We start from the raw sequence: 16,991 nt of genomic DNA, 5'->3' as shown, positions 1-16,991 counted from the left end.
AGTTAGGTGTACAGTACGTAAACTAGTCGGTGAGGGTTGGCTGTGTATCCGACTGCTTGATTCTGAGTGTGGGCTTCTGGAAAAAAGGTGTCTATTTTTTGCTTCCAACTTACTGAGCACAAAGCTTACATTAAAAAATATTTTGCCTAAAGAGTAGAGACTGGACATTGCTTGCAATCTGTTGTTAAAGCGTTTAAATGCATTTGTTCTCAGTGTGTTCACTTGTCAAACAGAGCTCCATTGTTAGCAAGTTTGAAAGGTTCTGGTCTTTAATATTCTCTAAAAGTTGGAGAAATTATCTTTGTTTTAATTTTAATATGTAGCTAAAAATTGAGTGGCAATTGATTTTACCAGAGGAACTAGAAGCATGGCATTACATGAGTAGGATTGCAGTATTTCATTTCTGCAGTTCTTTCCAGGAGCTTTTTAATTATCAGAAATAAAGGCTGCAAAACTTCACTAATCGTCTTGCCATTCTAGGCCTGCCCATAGTGCAGTCATGAACTTAAAATCTCTGAGAGGTGAATGAGAGAGTTGTCTTTCCCATTGTGGACTCGTTGTTGCGTATGCTGCCAGTGGGTGTGACAGATGGTCCTTGGTTACAGGATCCAAGAATGCAATTTGAAACTAGTGCTTCAGTAGGATGCAGAGGTGTGACATGGCAAAGACCTGTTGAGATTTAAACACATTAAGGAGAATTTCAGTTTCAAGATGTTGCTGGGCCAGAAATTATTGAGGTCAGACTCCAGAGTGACAGAGGAACAGGTTTTGACGCAAGTCAGGGCCCGTTTAAGATTCAGAATTATTTGTCACATGTACATTGAAATGCATCATATAGTAGAACAGAGAAGGAGCATTGGGTTGGGTTAAAGATGGTGAAAGGTAGAAAGCTAATTGGGAGAGTATTATATTAGCCAAGTTCAAATCATGATTGGAAGATTTTAGAAGATAGATAGGCAGGTTTGGAGAGGAGTGATAGCTGTGGAAAAGTGAGGTGGATTACAAATGAAGTAGTAAGATTCTGGAGGAGCTCAGCAAGTTAGGCAGCATCTAGAGAGGAATAAACAGTTTATGTTTCAGGCTGAGACTCTTGATCAGGACCTGAGAACTTGAAACCTAACTGTTTGTTCTCTCCATAGATGCTGCTTGACCTGCTGAATTCCTTCAACACTTTGTTTGCATGAGACTCTGGGTTTTTAGTATTTGCATAATCTCCTGTTTATGTTCAGATTTTGAGTAGATTGGATTAACCAGAAGTAGTGACTCAGGACAGAGCTCAAATTGATGGTGAGATCAGGGGAGGGCTAAAGACTTCTTGACATCTCACTAGTGCACTCAGGGCTGTCAAAAAAGCCAGCCATGAGAGAACCAGGTGAGGTTGAGCTCAATATTCTCAACACATACTAATTTTCTGTCTGTGTTATCCATCTTGTCCTCTCCATCAGCTCTTCCAGAAATGCCAATTAATGCACAGAGTAGTGTCGGCCTGGGAGGAAAATGAAAAAGTCCAGTAAGTATTCAGAGAAACTGAAGGTTACACTGGTCAAGAAGGTACAGTAGGTAAAATTGCAGATTATAAAAAGGTGTAAGTCATCACCCCTGTCCTTTATATATAACAATTACAGCATGGAAACAGGCCATCTCGGCCCTTCTAGTCCATGCCAAACGCTTAATCTCACCTAATTCCATTGACCCGCACTCAGCCCATAACCCTCAATTCCTTTCCTGTCCAGTGAGTGTAAGTTGACTTAATAACTGTAATAAACAGTGAGTGAAACTTGACCTAAAGCCCAATTTAATGCCCTAGATTATATTACTGCCTGCTGGAGCAGGACTAGGGAGGCATCTCTATATTTTCTGGAGCTGAACATAATTGAACTAAGTGGACTGTAGCCACAAGCTAGTGTAATGGCTGAGTTTGTCCATTGCCCATGTAGTAAAGGCCTCAAAGTATGAGCTCTTCAGCCCTCAATGTGCCGGCCTTTTAAAAATTAGCTTTATTGTCACATAAGCATCAAAACATACAGTGAAATGTGTCATGTACGTCAGTGACTAATACAGTCTGAGGATGTGCTGGGGGACGTCACACATTTAGCCATGCTTCTGCCAGTATTGTATGCCTAAAGCTTACTAACTTGTGCATCTTTGGAATGTGGGGGGAAACCAGAACACCTCGAAGAAACCCACATGGTCATGAACAGAATGTATAAACTCCTTACAGACAGTGGCAGGAATTGAACTTCCATTGCTTCCAGATCAGTGTAACTCTTCACTCCTACTCAATCCATAACCCTCTGTTTTTCTTTATCCATGTGCCTATCTAAGAGTCTCTTAAATGGCTTCATATATCTGCATCCACCATCACCCCGGAAGTGAGTTGCAGATAATTGCCATTTTTAAGAAAAACAGCCTACCTTTGACATCTCCCCCTAAACATTCTTCCACTCAACATAAAAGGATGTCTTCTGGCATTAACCATTGCTGCCCTGAGGAAAATGGTGTTGGCTTTTAACACCATTTGTGCCTCTTATAATCTTGTACATCTTTAGCAGGTTGCCAATCATCTCCTTCGCTCCAAAGAAACAAGCCCTAGCTCACCCAAACCATTCAAAAACTACGTATATTTCTGGTTGTCCTTCCTGATTATCCCCTTGCACCATGTTCACATGGTAGTGTTTTGGAATCAGAGTCATAGAACACTGCAACACCGAAACAGGCCCTTCGGCTCGTCTGGTCTGTACCAAACTATTAATCTGCATAGTCCCATCGACCGGCACCCGGAGAATGGTTCTCCATACCCCTCCCATCCATGTACCCACCCAAATGTCTTTTCAGTGTTGAAATCGACCTCACATGCACCACTTCTGTTGGCAGATTATTCCACATTCACCACCCACCGAGTGAAGAAGTTCCCCCTCATGTTTCCCTTAAGCATTTCACCTTTCACCCTTAACCCACGACCTCTAGTTGTAGTCTTACCCAACCTCAGTGGAAGAACCCTGCTTGCATCGATCCTCTCTATACTCCTCATAATTGTGTGTACATCTATCAAATCTTCCCTCATTCTCCTGCACTCCAGGGATTAAAGACTTAACCTATTCAACCTTTCACTATAAGAGGTCCTTGAGTCCGGGCAACACCCTTATAAAATTTTCTCAGCAATATTTCAGTCTTATTGACATTTTTCTGTACACTGCACACAGTGCTCCAATTAGGCCTCACCAACATCTTGTACAATTTCAACTTAACATTCCAACTCCTGTACTGTGTGTGTGTGTGTTGCGCGCAGAGCCTAGTGTGAATGGCCTGCTGCTCTCTCTTACTGACTCACTGGATACACACATCACCCTTGTCCTTCCTCACTCATATTCCTTCTTACTGGGGAGTAACTTTATTGGTTGAATGTCCCTCCTGTCTATTCAGAGAAGAGACATTGTTGTCTTAGACCAGGGGGTGTCAAACTCATTTTAGGTCACGGGCCGGATTGAGCAAAATGCAGCTTCATGCGGGCCGGATCAGTCGGACGCGTGCGAACGCAGCTTTCGTTGCCTCCGTTTTTTCAGCCTGCTCTCATGTGTCTCAGTCTCTGCTATAACTACAAAGTGTTTCACTTTACAAATTCCGTTTCTTATGAAGAAGACTGCCGAATAAACACTAAAAACCCTGAAAACCTGGTACCTGAATAAACTCAGCATTAGCCATATCATACGCCATAGGCGCTTCGATTACTGGGGCCAGCTTTAATAGTAATTAGATATTATCTTGCGGGCCAAAGATAATTCCACCGCGAGCCGAATTTGGCCCGCGGGCCTTGAGTTTGACATATATGTTTAGACCATGAGACGTAGAAGTAGAGTTAGACCATGCTGCCAATGAAGTCAGCTCTGCCATTGGACCGTGGCTGATTTATTTTCCCTCTCAACCCCATTCTCCTGCCGCCTCCCCATAACCATCAAGAACCTATCAACCTCTGCTTTAAGTACACCCAATGACAGCCTCCACAGCCTCTGTGGTAATGAATTCCACAGATTCACCACCTTCTGGATAAAGAAATTCCTCCTCTTCTCTGTTCGAAATGGGCGTTCTATTCTGAGGCTCTGCCTCTGGTCCTAGACTCTACCATTAATGGAAACATCCTCTCCACATCAACTCATTCAGGACTTCTGATATCTCCACTTAGTCTTTTAAACTCCAGCGAATACAGGCCCAGAGCCATCAAATACTCCTTATCTGTTAGTCCTTTCACTCCCGGAATCATTCTCGTGAACCTCCTTTGTAGGCTCTCCAATACAATGCTTAGAATTATTTCCATTTGTGCTCTAGCTCTTGCCTGCTAGTTATTCCATCATCAGCCTGGGTGTGGCATCAGAATGAGTTGAAAGAATATGGAAAGTGGAAGATTACTCTGCACATAAAGCTGGCTGGTGGTGTAGTGGCATCCGCACCAGACTTTGAGACGAGTGGTCCCAGGTTCGATTCCAGCCGGCTCCGTGCATGCTTTCCATCTGTGCTTGGTTGAATGTCGAGCTAGCAACTCAGTTAAAAAAAACAGGCAAAAAAAAGCTATAGAAACCACAGAGGTTGCCCTCACAAGAAGGAACTACAACAACACATTGGTCACCTCCGTAACATGGCAGTTAGCATGACACTATTATAGCCTGGGGCATTGGTGTTCAGAGATCATTTTAGTATTCTCTGTAAGAAAGTTTGTCCTTGCACTGTGTGCATGGGTTTCCTCCGGGTGCTCTGGTGTCCAAGCGAGCTACCAATTAATTCAATTGTCACCTAGTCTTGAAAATATTTCATGCATCTCTTGAATATTGAATGCCACCATTATTCAAGATTCAAATTTATTTATCACATGTACGTTGAAAGATACAGTAAAATGTGTCATTTGCACTAACAGCCAACATACCTGAGGATGTACTGGGGGTGACCTGCAAATGTTGCCACACATTGCGCCACCAACACGGAATGTAAACTTTCAGCAGAACAATACAGAACACAACACAACAGCAGCAGCAAACCAAACCTCATTCCTCCCTTCCACCCATGTACAGTCCCAATCTTCAGCCTCCAGCTTCCAGCAGACTCGTAGTCACAGGCATTGGGCCTTCACCTACCCCAGTGGACTCGTAGTCACAGGCTTTGAGCCTTCACTTACCCCAGTGGACTCGTAGTCACAGGCTTTGAGCCTTCACCTACCCCAGTGGACTCGTAGTCACAGGCTTTGGGCCTTCACCTACCCCAGTGGACTTGTAGTCACAGGCTTTGAGCCTTCACTTACCCCAGTGGACTCGTAGTCACAGGCTTTGAGCCTTCACTTACCCCAGTGGACTCGTAGTCACAGATTTTGGGCCTTCACCTACCCCAGTGGACTTGTAGTCACAGGCTTTGGGCCTTCACCTACCCCAGTGGACTCGTAGTCACAGGCATTGGGCCTTCACCTACCCCAGTGGACTCGTAGTCACAGGCTTTGGGCCTTCACCTACCCCAGTGGACTCGTAGTCACAGGCATTGGGCCTTCACCTACCCCAGTGGACTCGTAGTCACAGGCTTTGAGCCTTCACTTACCCCAGTGGACTCGTAGTCACAGGCTTTGAGCCTTCACTTACCCCAGTGGACTCGTAGTCACAGATTTTGGGCCTTCACCTACCCCAGTGGACTCGTAGTCACAGGCTTTGGGCCTTCACCTACCCCAGTGGACTCGTAGTCACAGGCTTTGAGCCTTCACCTATCCCAGTGGACTCGTAGTCACAGGCTTTGGGCCTTCACCTACCCCAGTGGACTCGTAGTCACAGACTTTGGGCCTTCACCTACCCCAGTGGACTCGTAGTCACAGGCATTGGGCCTTCACCTACCCCAGTGGACTCGTAGTCACAGGCATTGGGCCTTCACCTATCCCAGTGGACTCGTAGTCACAGGCATTGGGCCTTCACCTACCCCAGTGGACTCGTAGTCACAGGCATTGGGCCTTCACCTACCCCAGTGGACTCGTAGTCACAGGCTTTGGGCCTTCACTTACCCCAATGGACTCGTAGTCACAGGCTTTGGGCCTTCACCTACCCCAGTGGACTCGTAGTCACAGATTTTGGGCCTTCACCTACCCCAGTGGACTCGTAGTCACAGGCTTTGAGCCTTCACTTACCCCAGTGGACTCGTAGTCACAGGCATTGGGCCTTCACCTACCCCAGTGGACTCGTAGTCACAGGCTTTGAGCCTTCACCTACCCCAGTGGACTCGTAGTCACAGGCTTTGGGCCTTCACCTACCCCAGTGGACTTGTAGTCACAGGCTTTGAGCCTTCACTTACCCCAGTGGACTCGTAGTCACAGGCTTTGAGCCTTCACTTACCCCAGTGGACTCGTAGTCACAGATTTTGGGCCTTCACCTACCCCAGTGGACTTGTAGTCACAGGCTTTGGGCCTTCACCTACCCCAGTGGACTCGTAGTCACAGGCATTGGGCCTTCACCTACCCCAGTGGACTCGTAGTCACAGGCTTTGAGCCTTCACCTACCCCAGTGGACTTGTAGTCACAGATTTTGGGCCTTCACCTACCCCAGTGGACTTGTAGTCACAGGCTTTGGGCCTTCACCTACCCCAGTGGACTCGTAGTCACAGACTTTGAGCCTTCACCTACCCCAGTGGACTCGTAGTCACAGGCATTGGGCCTTCACCTACCCCAGTGGACTCGTAGTCACAGGCATTGGGCCTTCACCTACCCCAGTGGACTCGTAGTCACAGGCTTTGGGCCTTCACTTACCCCAATGGACTCGTAGTCACAGGCTTTGGACCTTCACCTACCCCAGTGGACTCGTAGTCACAGACTTTGAGCCTTCACCTACCCCAGTGGACTCGTAGTCACAGGCTTTGGGCCTTCACCTACCCCAGTGGACTCGTAGTCACAGGCATTGGGCCTTCACCTACCCCAGTGGACTCGTAGTCACAGGCATTGGGCCTTCACCTACCCCAGTGGACTCGTAGTCACAGGCTTTGGGCCTTCACTTACCCCAATGGACTCGTAGTCACAGGCTTTGGGCCTTCACCTACCCCAGTGGACTCGTAGTCACAGGCATTGGGCCTTCACCTACCCCAGTGGACTCGTAGTCACAGGCATTGGGCCTTCACCTACCCCAGTGGACTCGTAGTCACAGGCATTGGGCCTTCACCTACCCCAGTGGACTCGTAGTCACAGGCTTTGGGCCTTCACTTACCCCAATGGACTCGTAGTCACAGGCTTTGGGCCTTCACCTACCCCAGTGGACTCGTAGTCACAGACTTTGAGCCTTCACCTACCCCAGTGGACTCGTAGTCACAGGCATTGGGCCTTCATCTACCCCAGGGGACTCGTAGTCACAGGCATTGGGCCTTCAACATGGTGTGTTACAGTGCTCGGCAGAACAACACAAAATACAACAAGCAACAAAACAACGAGCAAAACAAGCCCCGTTCCTCCCTCCCATCCATGTGTAGACTTGCAGAGATTTAGCTGACTCGGGCTCTGCCTAAACAGCCTCGACTTCCAGACTTCCAATTTGATCTTCGGTCTTCAGGCCTCAATCCTCAGCATCGACCCGGAACACTTGATTCTTTTCCACTTCCTTTTGACAGAGCACCCAATATCATTCATCTAGCAATGTAGAACATTCCTTCTTATCCCTTCTTGGGTTCTTTTGCGCATTATCTGGCACTGACCCTGTTTCAGCTGGAAAAAAGTTCTACCTTATTGATACTTCCTCAATCTTATCCAAGGGCAATCCCACTGAAAGCTGAGACCAGGTGGAACATCTCATAGCTGTTCCTGCATCTCCTAGCCCTGTTAGATTGCATCAAGTAACAAATGAGTGGAGCTCTTGCGTGATTGACTCTTCCAGAAGCCTCTAAAGTGCACCCATCAGCTTCCCTTGTTGAGAGGCAAGGTGGGACGTGAGCCACTTGTTTTGGTGTAACAGTTGCCTTTCCCGTTTAGTGGGCAGCATGGAAGTGTAGCACTTCACAGCGCCAGTGAGCCCACCGCTGCCTGTAAGGAGTTTGTACTCTTGATCATGTCTGGGTGCTCCAGTTTTCTCCTTCATTCTACAGACAGTAAGGGTCAGTGAGTTGTGGGCAAGTTATGTTGGTGTAGCGACACTTGTGGGCTTCCCCCAGCACAGTCCTCACTGATTTGATTTGGTGCCAATAATGCATTTCATGGTATTTTTTAGTTTACATGTGACAGCTAAAGCTGTTCTTCTAATCTTCTAGCATGGGAGGAAACAAAAATTTTTGTTGCTTAATAGAACTATATTTAAGAATCTGGCTTACTTGTGTTTTGCTTCTTGTCTTAATTTCTCTTAGGTCAGAAGGTGGCAGGCGAAAAGGATACATGGGTCATTTAACAAGAATAGCAAACGCCATGGCACAGAACTCAGAAAATGGTCCTAACCACACTTCAATAGCACAGATGATTAAAGGTATATATTTTTATTTAGTTGTATGACGGTAGAAAGCAAAGACCCAAACTTGATTTCAAAGTACGTTCATTATCAAACTATGCTTACTTGAGATTCATCTCATGATAATACGCAGCAGCCTCTCCGGACTCTGGATTGGGGATTGCCAAACATTATGTGGATTTACTGGTGTAGTCTGTTTTGTCATATGCTTTTGTGATATCATTCTGGAGGAATGTTGTCTTGTTTTTTAACTGCATTGCATTTGTGGTTTCTGAATGACAATAAACTGAAACTGAACTGAACTTACAGGCAGCCAAAAAGCAAAGAAACACAGTGGAACCCAGTAAACACAATGTGCAAGGAAAAACACAAATTGTGCAAAAAGTATGCAAATAGCATTCAGAACTGAAGTTCACAAAAGTGAAACCAGTCACATCCGATCCAGGAGTCCGTTGATGCAGGCCACAGCTTCAGTTCAGTGCAGAGATGAGCAAACCTGACGAGCAGGGAGCTGAATGCTGACTCATCCCTCGATTCCAGCCTCGATACCCTGACCTTTGCAATCTGTTACTCAGCTTAAAAGATCCATGCATGAACAGAGCTGAAATCATACTAACTGCTTTAATTCTTGAGCATGACTGATTAAGAGTGAACAGTCATTTCTGTTGTCCATTCTGACTTCCATCTACAGAAAGTCTCTGCAGGTGGAATCCTTTACCATCTTTTAATTACTGTTACATGATCCATCTAGAATCATAGAGCACTACAGCATAGGGAAAGGTCCTTCAGCTCATCTAGTCTGTGTAGAACTGTTATTCTGCCTAGTCCCATCAACCCGAACCTGGACTGTAGCTCTCTACACCCCTCCCATCCGAGTACTTTTCCAAATTTCTCTAAGTATTGAAAACAAACCTGCATCCCCTGCTGTTTTCAAGCTAGCAACTCTTGGAAAAGGTCTCTGAAGATGGAACCTTTACTAAAGCATTGTACTTCTGATGGAAAATATGACATGGCAAGATAAAATCACAGTTGTCCATGCTTATAATTATAACATTAGGAATATATTTGACCATGTGTGATGGTAGTTTTGCAGTGGGTGAAACAAGGGTAGTTATAAAGGGCAGTTTGACCCAGGTAGTCTAGGGAAACTGTATTGGTGCTAGCGTTAGCGAGGCTCTAAAGCAGGAGTTCCTAACTTTTTTTTATGCCATGGATTTAATGCCAAGTATTATACCTTAAAAGTCTTTATAAAGTTATAGAAGAAGCAGTAGGCTTGAACTGGGAATTTTAGAATTCAGCAAAGGATGATCAGGAAATTAATGCTGTAATTTTCAAGTCTACTTGTTATTCAACCATACACATGAATGTAGCCTGATGAAATGTTTATCCAAGGCTAAGGTGTAAAAGACAGTACCAACAGTCACACACAGCACATAGCAACACAGAGTACATACAGTAATGTCGTAGTAATATGGTAATAGTAAAAGAATATCAATGAGGAATGCAAACAGAAACTAAAAGAACATCTAAAGGTATGCAAAAAGAAAAGCCTTAGTAAGGACAGACAAGGATTCCTTAAGGGTAGAACAGAAGAATTTATAATGAAGAATGAGGAAATGGCAGAGGAACAAATGCTTCGGTCTACCTTGAAGGAGGAAAACAACGCTTGTCAGATATTCTGGAGAACCAAGCGCAAATGAGGAAACAGAAGGAATTGGTGTTGGAAAAGAAATAACACTAACAAAGTTAAAAATCTGGAAAATAATTTATTCCAATGATCTGCATAGCAGGATTTTGTAGAGTGGTTGTGGAAAGGGGAGTTTATGGTTATTTTCTGAAATTCTTATGATTCTTGAGCAGTTCCTACAGATTGGAGGACAGCAAATGTATCTCCATCATTTAAGCCAGGAAAGAGAGGGAAAAAACCCTTCAGCAGTGATTTTGTCATTCTAAGACAGGAGCAGAATTAGGCCATTCAATCTATCAAATCTGCTCTGCTATTCGATTATGGCTGATTTATTATCCCTCTTAATTATCCCATTTCCCATCCTTCTCCCCATAGCTGTTAATCAAGAGGCTATCAACCTCTGCTGTATACATGCCAATGACTTAGCTTCCACAGATGTCTGCGGCAATTAATTCCATAGATTCACCATCCTCTGGCTCGTCTCTGTTCTAAAAGGGCCTCCTTGTATTCTGAGGCTGTGCCCCTTGGTCCTAGACTCCTCCACTATTGAAAACATCCTCTCCATGTCCACTAAGTCAAAGCCTTTCAATATTCGATAGGTTTCAAAGCGATTCAACCCCCACTCCCACCCTGCCTGTGCTTTTATAACTCCAGTAAATATGGCCCAGTGCCATCAAATACTCCTCATATCTTTTCATTTCCGGGATCATCCTCGTGAATCTCCTCTGGATCTTCTCCGTTGCTATCACATCCTTTCTTGGGATATGAGGCCCAATCCTGTTCAATATTCCATATCTAGTCTGTTCCTTTATGAAGCCTCAGCTTGGAAATAATACTATTGAGCAGTGTTAGATGTTAGAGCAGGGGTTCCCAACCTGGGGTCCATGGACCCCTCGGTGAATGGTATGGGTTCATGGCATAAAAAGGTTGGGAACCCCTGTGTTAGAAGATGTTGCTAGCAGAGTAGATGATGATGAGCAAATCATAAACATGACAGATTCTGCAGATGCTGGAAATCCAGAGTAACACACAAACTGTGGGAGGAACTCGGCAGGTCAGGCAGCATCGAAATAAATGAATGAATGGAGAATGTTTCATGCCAAAACCCTTCATCAGGACTGGAAAAGAAGGGGGAAGATGCCTAAATATAAAAGGGGTAGAAGGGAAGGAGGACAAGCTAGAAGGTGGGTGGGAAAGGTAAAGGGCTGGAAAAAATCTGATAGAGCAGAGTGGACCATGGTAGAAAGGGAAGAAGGAGGGGCACAAAGGGGAGGTGATAGGCAGGTGATGATGAGAGGTAAGCAGCCAGAGTAAGGAATAGAAGAAGAGGGAAGGGAAGGGGGGTGGAAATTGCAGGAAGCAATTGTCTCTCTAATTTGTAATGACCAGTGTACGCAAAAATCTTGTACTGCACAATTTTTTGCCCAGTGACGGCAACATGTATGCACTGGATTTTATATATAGAGGTATTCATTTTAACAGCTAGCAAAACATGTCAGTAAGAACTTTGATCTCCTGTGCGTTTGATTGTTTTCGCTCTCGTTCATCTGCACTCTCACAAAGCATACATAGCAGGCCTTTAGTGGGTAATGAAGGATTTTCTTGCTGGAGCTTTTGTATATAGCTGGAGCTATATGTGATTGCTTGGTAAATGGTGCTTTACAGAGTCAGGTTTCTGAATATCACTCCACTTCTTCCCACTTGCAAGTTCTCCAGCACCTTTTGCTTCGGGACAGTACACAAAGGTAGCACCAGTTTCTGTATTGTACATAAATATTTCTCATAGCTTTATGTTCCTGACCTCAGTGTAGCAGTTTCTACTGTTTCAGCAAGCCATTCTACTGTAATTGAACTAGCAGTTCTTTTGCACTTCACAAACTTTACTACTTCGAAATGTGACGTAGTGTATCAATAATTTCTTCTATAAAAACAATATAAATAAGCCAGTTCTAAAATCTGCTGACATATCATGGCGAACTCAACGTTGTCAACACCGACTGCATCAGAAACCAGAAAAGGAAATGTGATTGTGAGCAACCGTGAAATGTACTTAACATGCCAATGGGATAGAGGGTGACAACCTTTTGTGCGCAGTTTAAATTCCTTTGTGTGCTCGTAGCAAAAGATGTGTGCACGCACATGTATACACCTTAGAAGAAACTGACTGGAAGGAGAAATCGATGTTGATGGCATCAGATTGGAGGCTTCCTAGAGGGAATATGAGGTGTTGCTGCTCCTCCCTCATCTTGGCAAAAGAGGAGACCATGGATTGCCATGTCATAATGGGAAGAGGAAATAAAATGGCTGGCCACTGGGAAATTACACTTTTGGTAGATGGAGCAGAGGTGCTCAACAAAGCTGTCCCCCGATTTACCACCATAATTATATTTGCTTTTATGGAGACCTTACATGAGTATTGTGTTTAGTTTTAACAGTTTTGTCTTTTAAACAAAAGTATGTGGTTGCTATAGTGGGCAAAGATTTACCTGACTCATGGTGTCAGTCATAAGGAAAAAGTGAGAAGATCTTGTTTTGCATTTTCTAGAATTTCAAATGAGAGGTAATTTTATAGAAACACATTGAATTCTTAGGTGGCTAAGTGGATGTGGGAAGGATACTTTCCTTTAGTGGAGGAGTCTTGATCAAAAGACACAGACTGAAAATAAAGGGCAAACGCGAGGAAATCTGCAGATGCTGGAAATTCAAACAGCAACACACACAAAATGCTGGTGGAACACAGCAGGCCAGGCAGCATCTATAGGGAGAAGCGCTGTCGACGCTTCGGGCCGAGACCCTTCGTCAGGACTAACCGAAAGGAAAGATTGTAAGAGATTTGAAAGTAGTGGGGGGAAGGGGAAATGCAAAATGATAGGAGAAGACCGGAGGGGGTGGGATGAAGCTAAGAGCTGGAAAAGTGATTGGCGAAAGTGATACAGAGCTGGAGAAGGGAAAGGATCATGGGACGGGAGGCCTCAGGAGAAAGAAAGGGGGGGGAGCACCAGAGGGAAATGGAGAACAGGCAAACAACTAAATATGTCAGGGATGGGGTAAGAAGGGGAGGAGGGGCATTAACGGAAGTTAGAGAAGTCAAAGTTCATGCCATCAGGTTGGAGGCTACCCAGCGGGTATATAAGGTGTTGTTCCTCCAATCTGAGTTTGGATTCATTTTGACAATAGAGGAGGCCATGGATAGACATATCAGAATGGGAATGGGACGTGGAATTAAAATGTGTGGCCACTGGGAGATCCTGCTTTTTCTGGCAGACTGAGCTTAGGTGTTCAGCAAAATGGTCTCCCAGTCTGCGTCGGGTCTCACCAATATATAAAAGGCCACACTGGGAGCACCGGACGCAGTATACCACACCAGCCGACTCACAGGTGAAGTGTCGCCTCACCTGGAAGGACTGTCTGGGGCCCTGAATGGTGATGAGGGAGGAAGTGTAAGGGCAGGTGTAGCACTTGTTCCGTTTACAAGGATAAGTGCCAGGAGGGAGATTGGTGGGAAGGGATGGGGGGGAACGAGTGGACAAGGGAGTTGCATAGGGAGTGATTCCTGCGAAAAGCAGAAAGGGTGGGGAGGGAAAAATGTACTTGGTAGTGGGATCCCGTTGGAGGTGGCGGAAGTTACGGAGAATTATACGTTGGACCTGGAAGCTGGTGGGGTGGTAGGTAAGGACAAGGGGAACCCTATCCCGAGTGGGGTGGCGGGTGGATGGGGTGATGGCAGATGTGCGGGAAATGGGAGAGATGCGTTTGAGAGCAGAGTTGATGGTGGACGAAGGGAAGCCCCTTTGTTTAAAAAAGGAAGACATCTCCTTCGTCCTGGAATGAAAAGCCTCATCCTGAGAGCAGATGCGGCAGAGACGGAGGAATTGTGAGAAGGGGGATAGCATTTTTACAAGAGACAGGGTGGGAAGAGGAATAGTCCAGGTAGCTGTGAGAGTCTGTAGGCTTATAGTAGATATCAGTAGATAGGCCGTCTCCGGAGATGGAGACAAAGATCAAGAAAGGGGAGGGAGGTGTCGGAAATGGACCAGGTAAATTTGAGGGCAGGGTGAAAGTTGGAGGCAAAGTTAATGAAGTCGACGAGCTCAGCATGCGTGCGGGAGGCAGCGCCAATGCAGTCGTCGATGTAGCGAAGGAAAAGAGGGGGATGGATACCCGTATAGACTTGGAACATGGACTGTTCCACAAAGCCAACAAAAGGGCAGGCATAACTAGGACCCATACGGGTGCCCATGGCTACACCCTTGGTTTAGAGGAAGTGGGAGGAGCCAAAGGAGAAATTATTGAGAGTAAGAACTAATTCCGCTAGACGGAGGAGAGTGGTGGTAGAGAGGAATTGGTTAGGTCTGGAATCCAAAAAAAAGTGAAGAGCTTCGAGACCTTCTCGGTGGGGGATGGAGGTATATAGGGACTGGACGTGTCCATGGCCTCCTCTATTGTCAAAATGAATCCAAACTCAGGTTGGAGGAACAACACCTTATATACCGGCTGGGTAGCCTCCAACCTGATGGCATGAACATTGACTTCTCTAACTTCCGTTAATGCCCCTCCTCCCCTTCTTACCCCATCCCTGACATATTTAGTTGTTTGCCTGTTCTCCATCTCCCTCTGGTGCTCCCCCCCCCCCCCTTTCTTTCTCCCGAGGCCTCCCATCCCGTGATCCTTTCCCTTCTCCAGCTCTGTATCACTTTTGCCAATCACCTTTCCAGCTCTTAGCTTCATCCCACCCCCTCCGGTCTTCTCCTATCATTTTGCATTTCCCCCTCCCCCCACTACTTTCAAATCTCTTACTATCTTTCCTTTCGGTTAGTCCTGACGAAGGGTCTCGGCCCGAAACGTCGACAGCGCTTCTCTATAGATGCTGTGTTCCACCAGCATTTTGTGTGTGTTGCTGAAAATAAAGGGACTGGCTGAACCATATTGGATCGATTATGAGAATATGGTAAGCTAATATGCTGTGAATCGGTTGGGCCTCCTATGGACAGAGGACTCTGTCGTTTCGCGCATGCTTTTCTTGTCTTGGTGGGCTTGGTTCGTGTCTCCCAGATTGTAAGTTGTCCAGCGTGTACCGTTACGAATGTGACTTGGTAAAATTTAATTGTAGTACTTTATTGTCATTTGTGTTCTGCACAGGCCATTTGGAGGTGAAATGCGGAGAAAGCTCTTTACTCAGATTGCTGGATGTTTGAGGAATTGAGGAGAAGCTATGACCTTGTCAATTGGCAGAGCAGGTTCCGGGGCTGAACTCTCCTGCTATTTCTAACACACAGTCTGCTGAAGGAACTCAGCAGGAACTGTTGATGCCTCGGGGCGAAAACTTGCATCAAGACCTGATCAGGATCTCTTGTGTAACTGGTTAACATTGCTTAGTAAGGTCACAAGTGGCCAGGGGTGACAGTTACCCATGGTAGAGGCTGGAAGAGAGGACATATAAAGGTGATTTTTTTTTGTTGAAAGTATGATAAACTGACTGGTTGAGTAAGATCCTGACAGGAGATGCATTGAGAGACTATTTTAATGAGCATCTTCAGGAAGACTATAAGGGCAATGGGGCTGGGAATGTTTTCCTTATCTTTGTTATATACTTGTCACACTAAGTGGATGCAGGGTTCACATGAACAATTCATATTTTCAGAACTGCCAGATGAAGATCAGGAGCGGTGGGACAAGTTTGTGCTGGGATCACTCTCTGACATGAACAAGAAGAACACTGTTGATTTGGTGAGTGCCATACTGTTACTTGAGGGTTACAGGTGAGTGATGAAAAATTGCCACCTCGTTTGGCTGAGCATCACTGTGGATTTAACCTTGCCAAAGGTTCTGTGCCTCAAGGTATCAGTGTCGTGAAATTTGCTGTTTTATGCCAGCAGTATAGTGCAAGACATAAATCTTTTAAGTAACAATAAGAAATAAATATTTTTAAAAAAATACAAAAAGAGAGCAAAATAGTGAAGTCGTGTGTTCGTGGGTTCATGGACCATTCATAAATCTAATGGTGGGGGGGGGGGGAGAAGCTGTTCCTAAAACTTTGAGTGTGCGACCTCGGGTTCCTGTACCACCTCATTAGCAGTAGTAACGAGAAGAGGGCATTCTGAACATGTAACTTCTCCTCAAAGTATCTTGACAGGGCACAGTACCACAAATTATTCACTATCCTACCCAGGTGCCCATTTTGAATCTTCATCCCTTTCAGTATAGGCATTCCATTCCGTGGAAGGAATTGCAGGAAATTCCAGTTGTGTCCAATCTTTCCACCCAGGTTGCTGGATCTTTCCTGATTATTTTACAATTTTAAAGTCTACTGACTTAAGTGTAAGTTGAGGACCAATAATCAAAATGTGTTAATGGTTAGCAAAATAAAGTTTGGTTTAGATTTTGAACTGAAACAGACCTGTTGAGTCTATGCATTAAAGGCGGTCGTTTCTGGGAGGGTGGCGGGTGCTAGTGATGGCCTTTCTTCAGTTGTCAGGGTTGTACTCTGATGTTGAATACGTGCAGGCATATCAACCACGATGGCACCCAGGAAAGGCGAAATGACAAATGCTGGAATAGACCAAAGATAAAGGTGCAAAATTAAAACATTTGGCTCATCAAGTCTGATGTGCCATTCGGTCATGGCTGATTTTTTTTTTCAATCCCTTTCTCCCTGTAGCCCATAAGCCCCTTACCAATCAAGATCTTAACAATTTAAGGTCAATTAATTTCTGCCTTAAATATGTCCACTGACATGCCCCTAACAGCCCTTTCTGCAACAAATTCCATAGATTCACCACTCTCTGGCTGAAGAATTCCATCTCATCTCATTTTTAAAGGGGCATCCCTGTACTCTGAGCTGTACCCTCTAATCCTAGACTCTTACTAAT

The 16,991-nt window shown here is 45.2% G+C and overlaps 1 protein-coding gene across 3 annotated transcripts in view; it reads left to right on the top strand.

Moving 5' to 3' along the window:
* Positions 1–16,991, top strand: part of LOC140719226 (serine/threonine-protein phosphatase 6 regulatory subunit 3-like) — a 214,264-nt gene that overhangs the window by 125,471 nt on the left and 71,802 nt on the right. For all 3 annotated transcript variants that reach the window (XM_073033683.1, XM_073033682.1, XM_073033684.1), the window contains exons 11-13: positions 1,446–1,510; positions 8,338–8,453; positions 15,764–15,849. In XM_073033683.1, the coding sequence (XP_072889784.1) occupies positions 1,446–1,510; positions 8,338–8,453; positions 15,764–15,849 (267 nt within the window). The remainder of the gene's footprint in view (positions 1–1,445; positions 1,511–8,337; positions 8,454–15,763; positions 15,850–16,991) is intronic.

This window comes from Hemitrygon akajei, chromosome 31, assembly GCF_048418815.1.
Source record: "Hemitrygon akajei chromosome 31, sHemAka1.3, whole genome shotgun sequence".
NCBI classification, from domain to species: domain Eukaryota; kingdom Metazoa; phylum Chordata; class Chondrichthyes; order Myliobatiformes; family Dasyatidae; genus Hemitrygon; species Hemitrygon akajei.
This window is presented reverse-complemented; position numbering and strand designations above follow the sequence as displayed.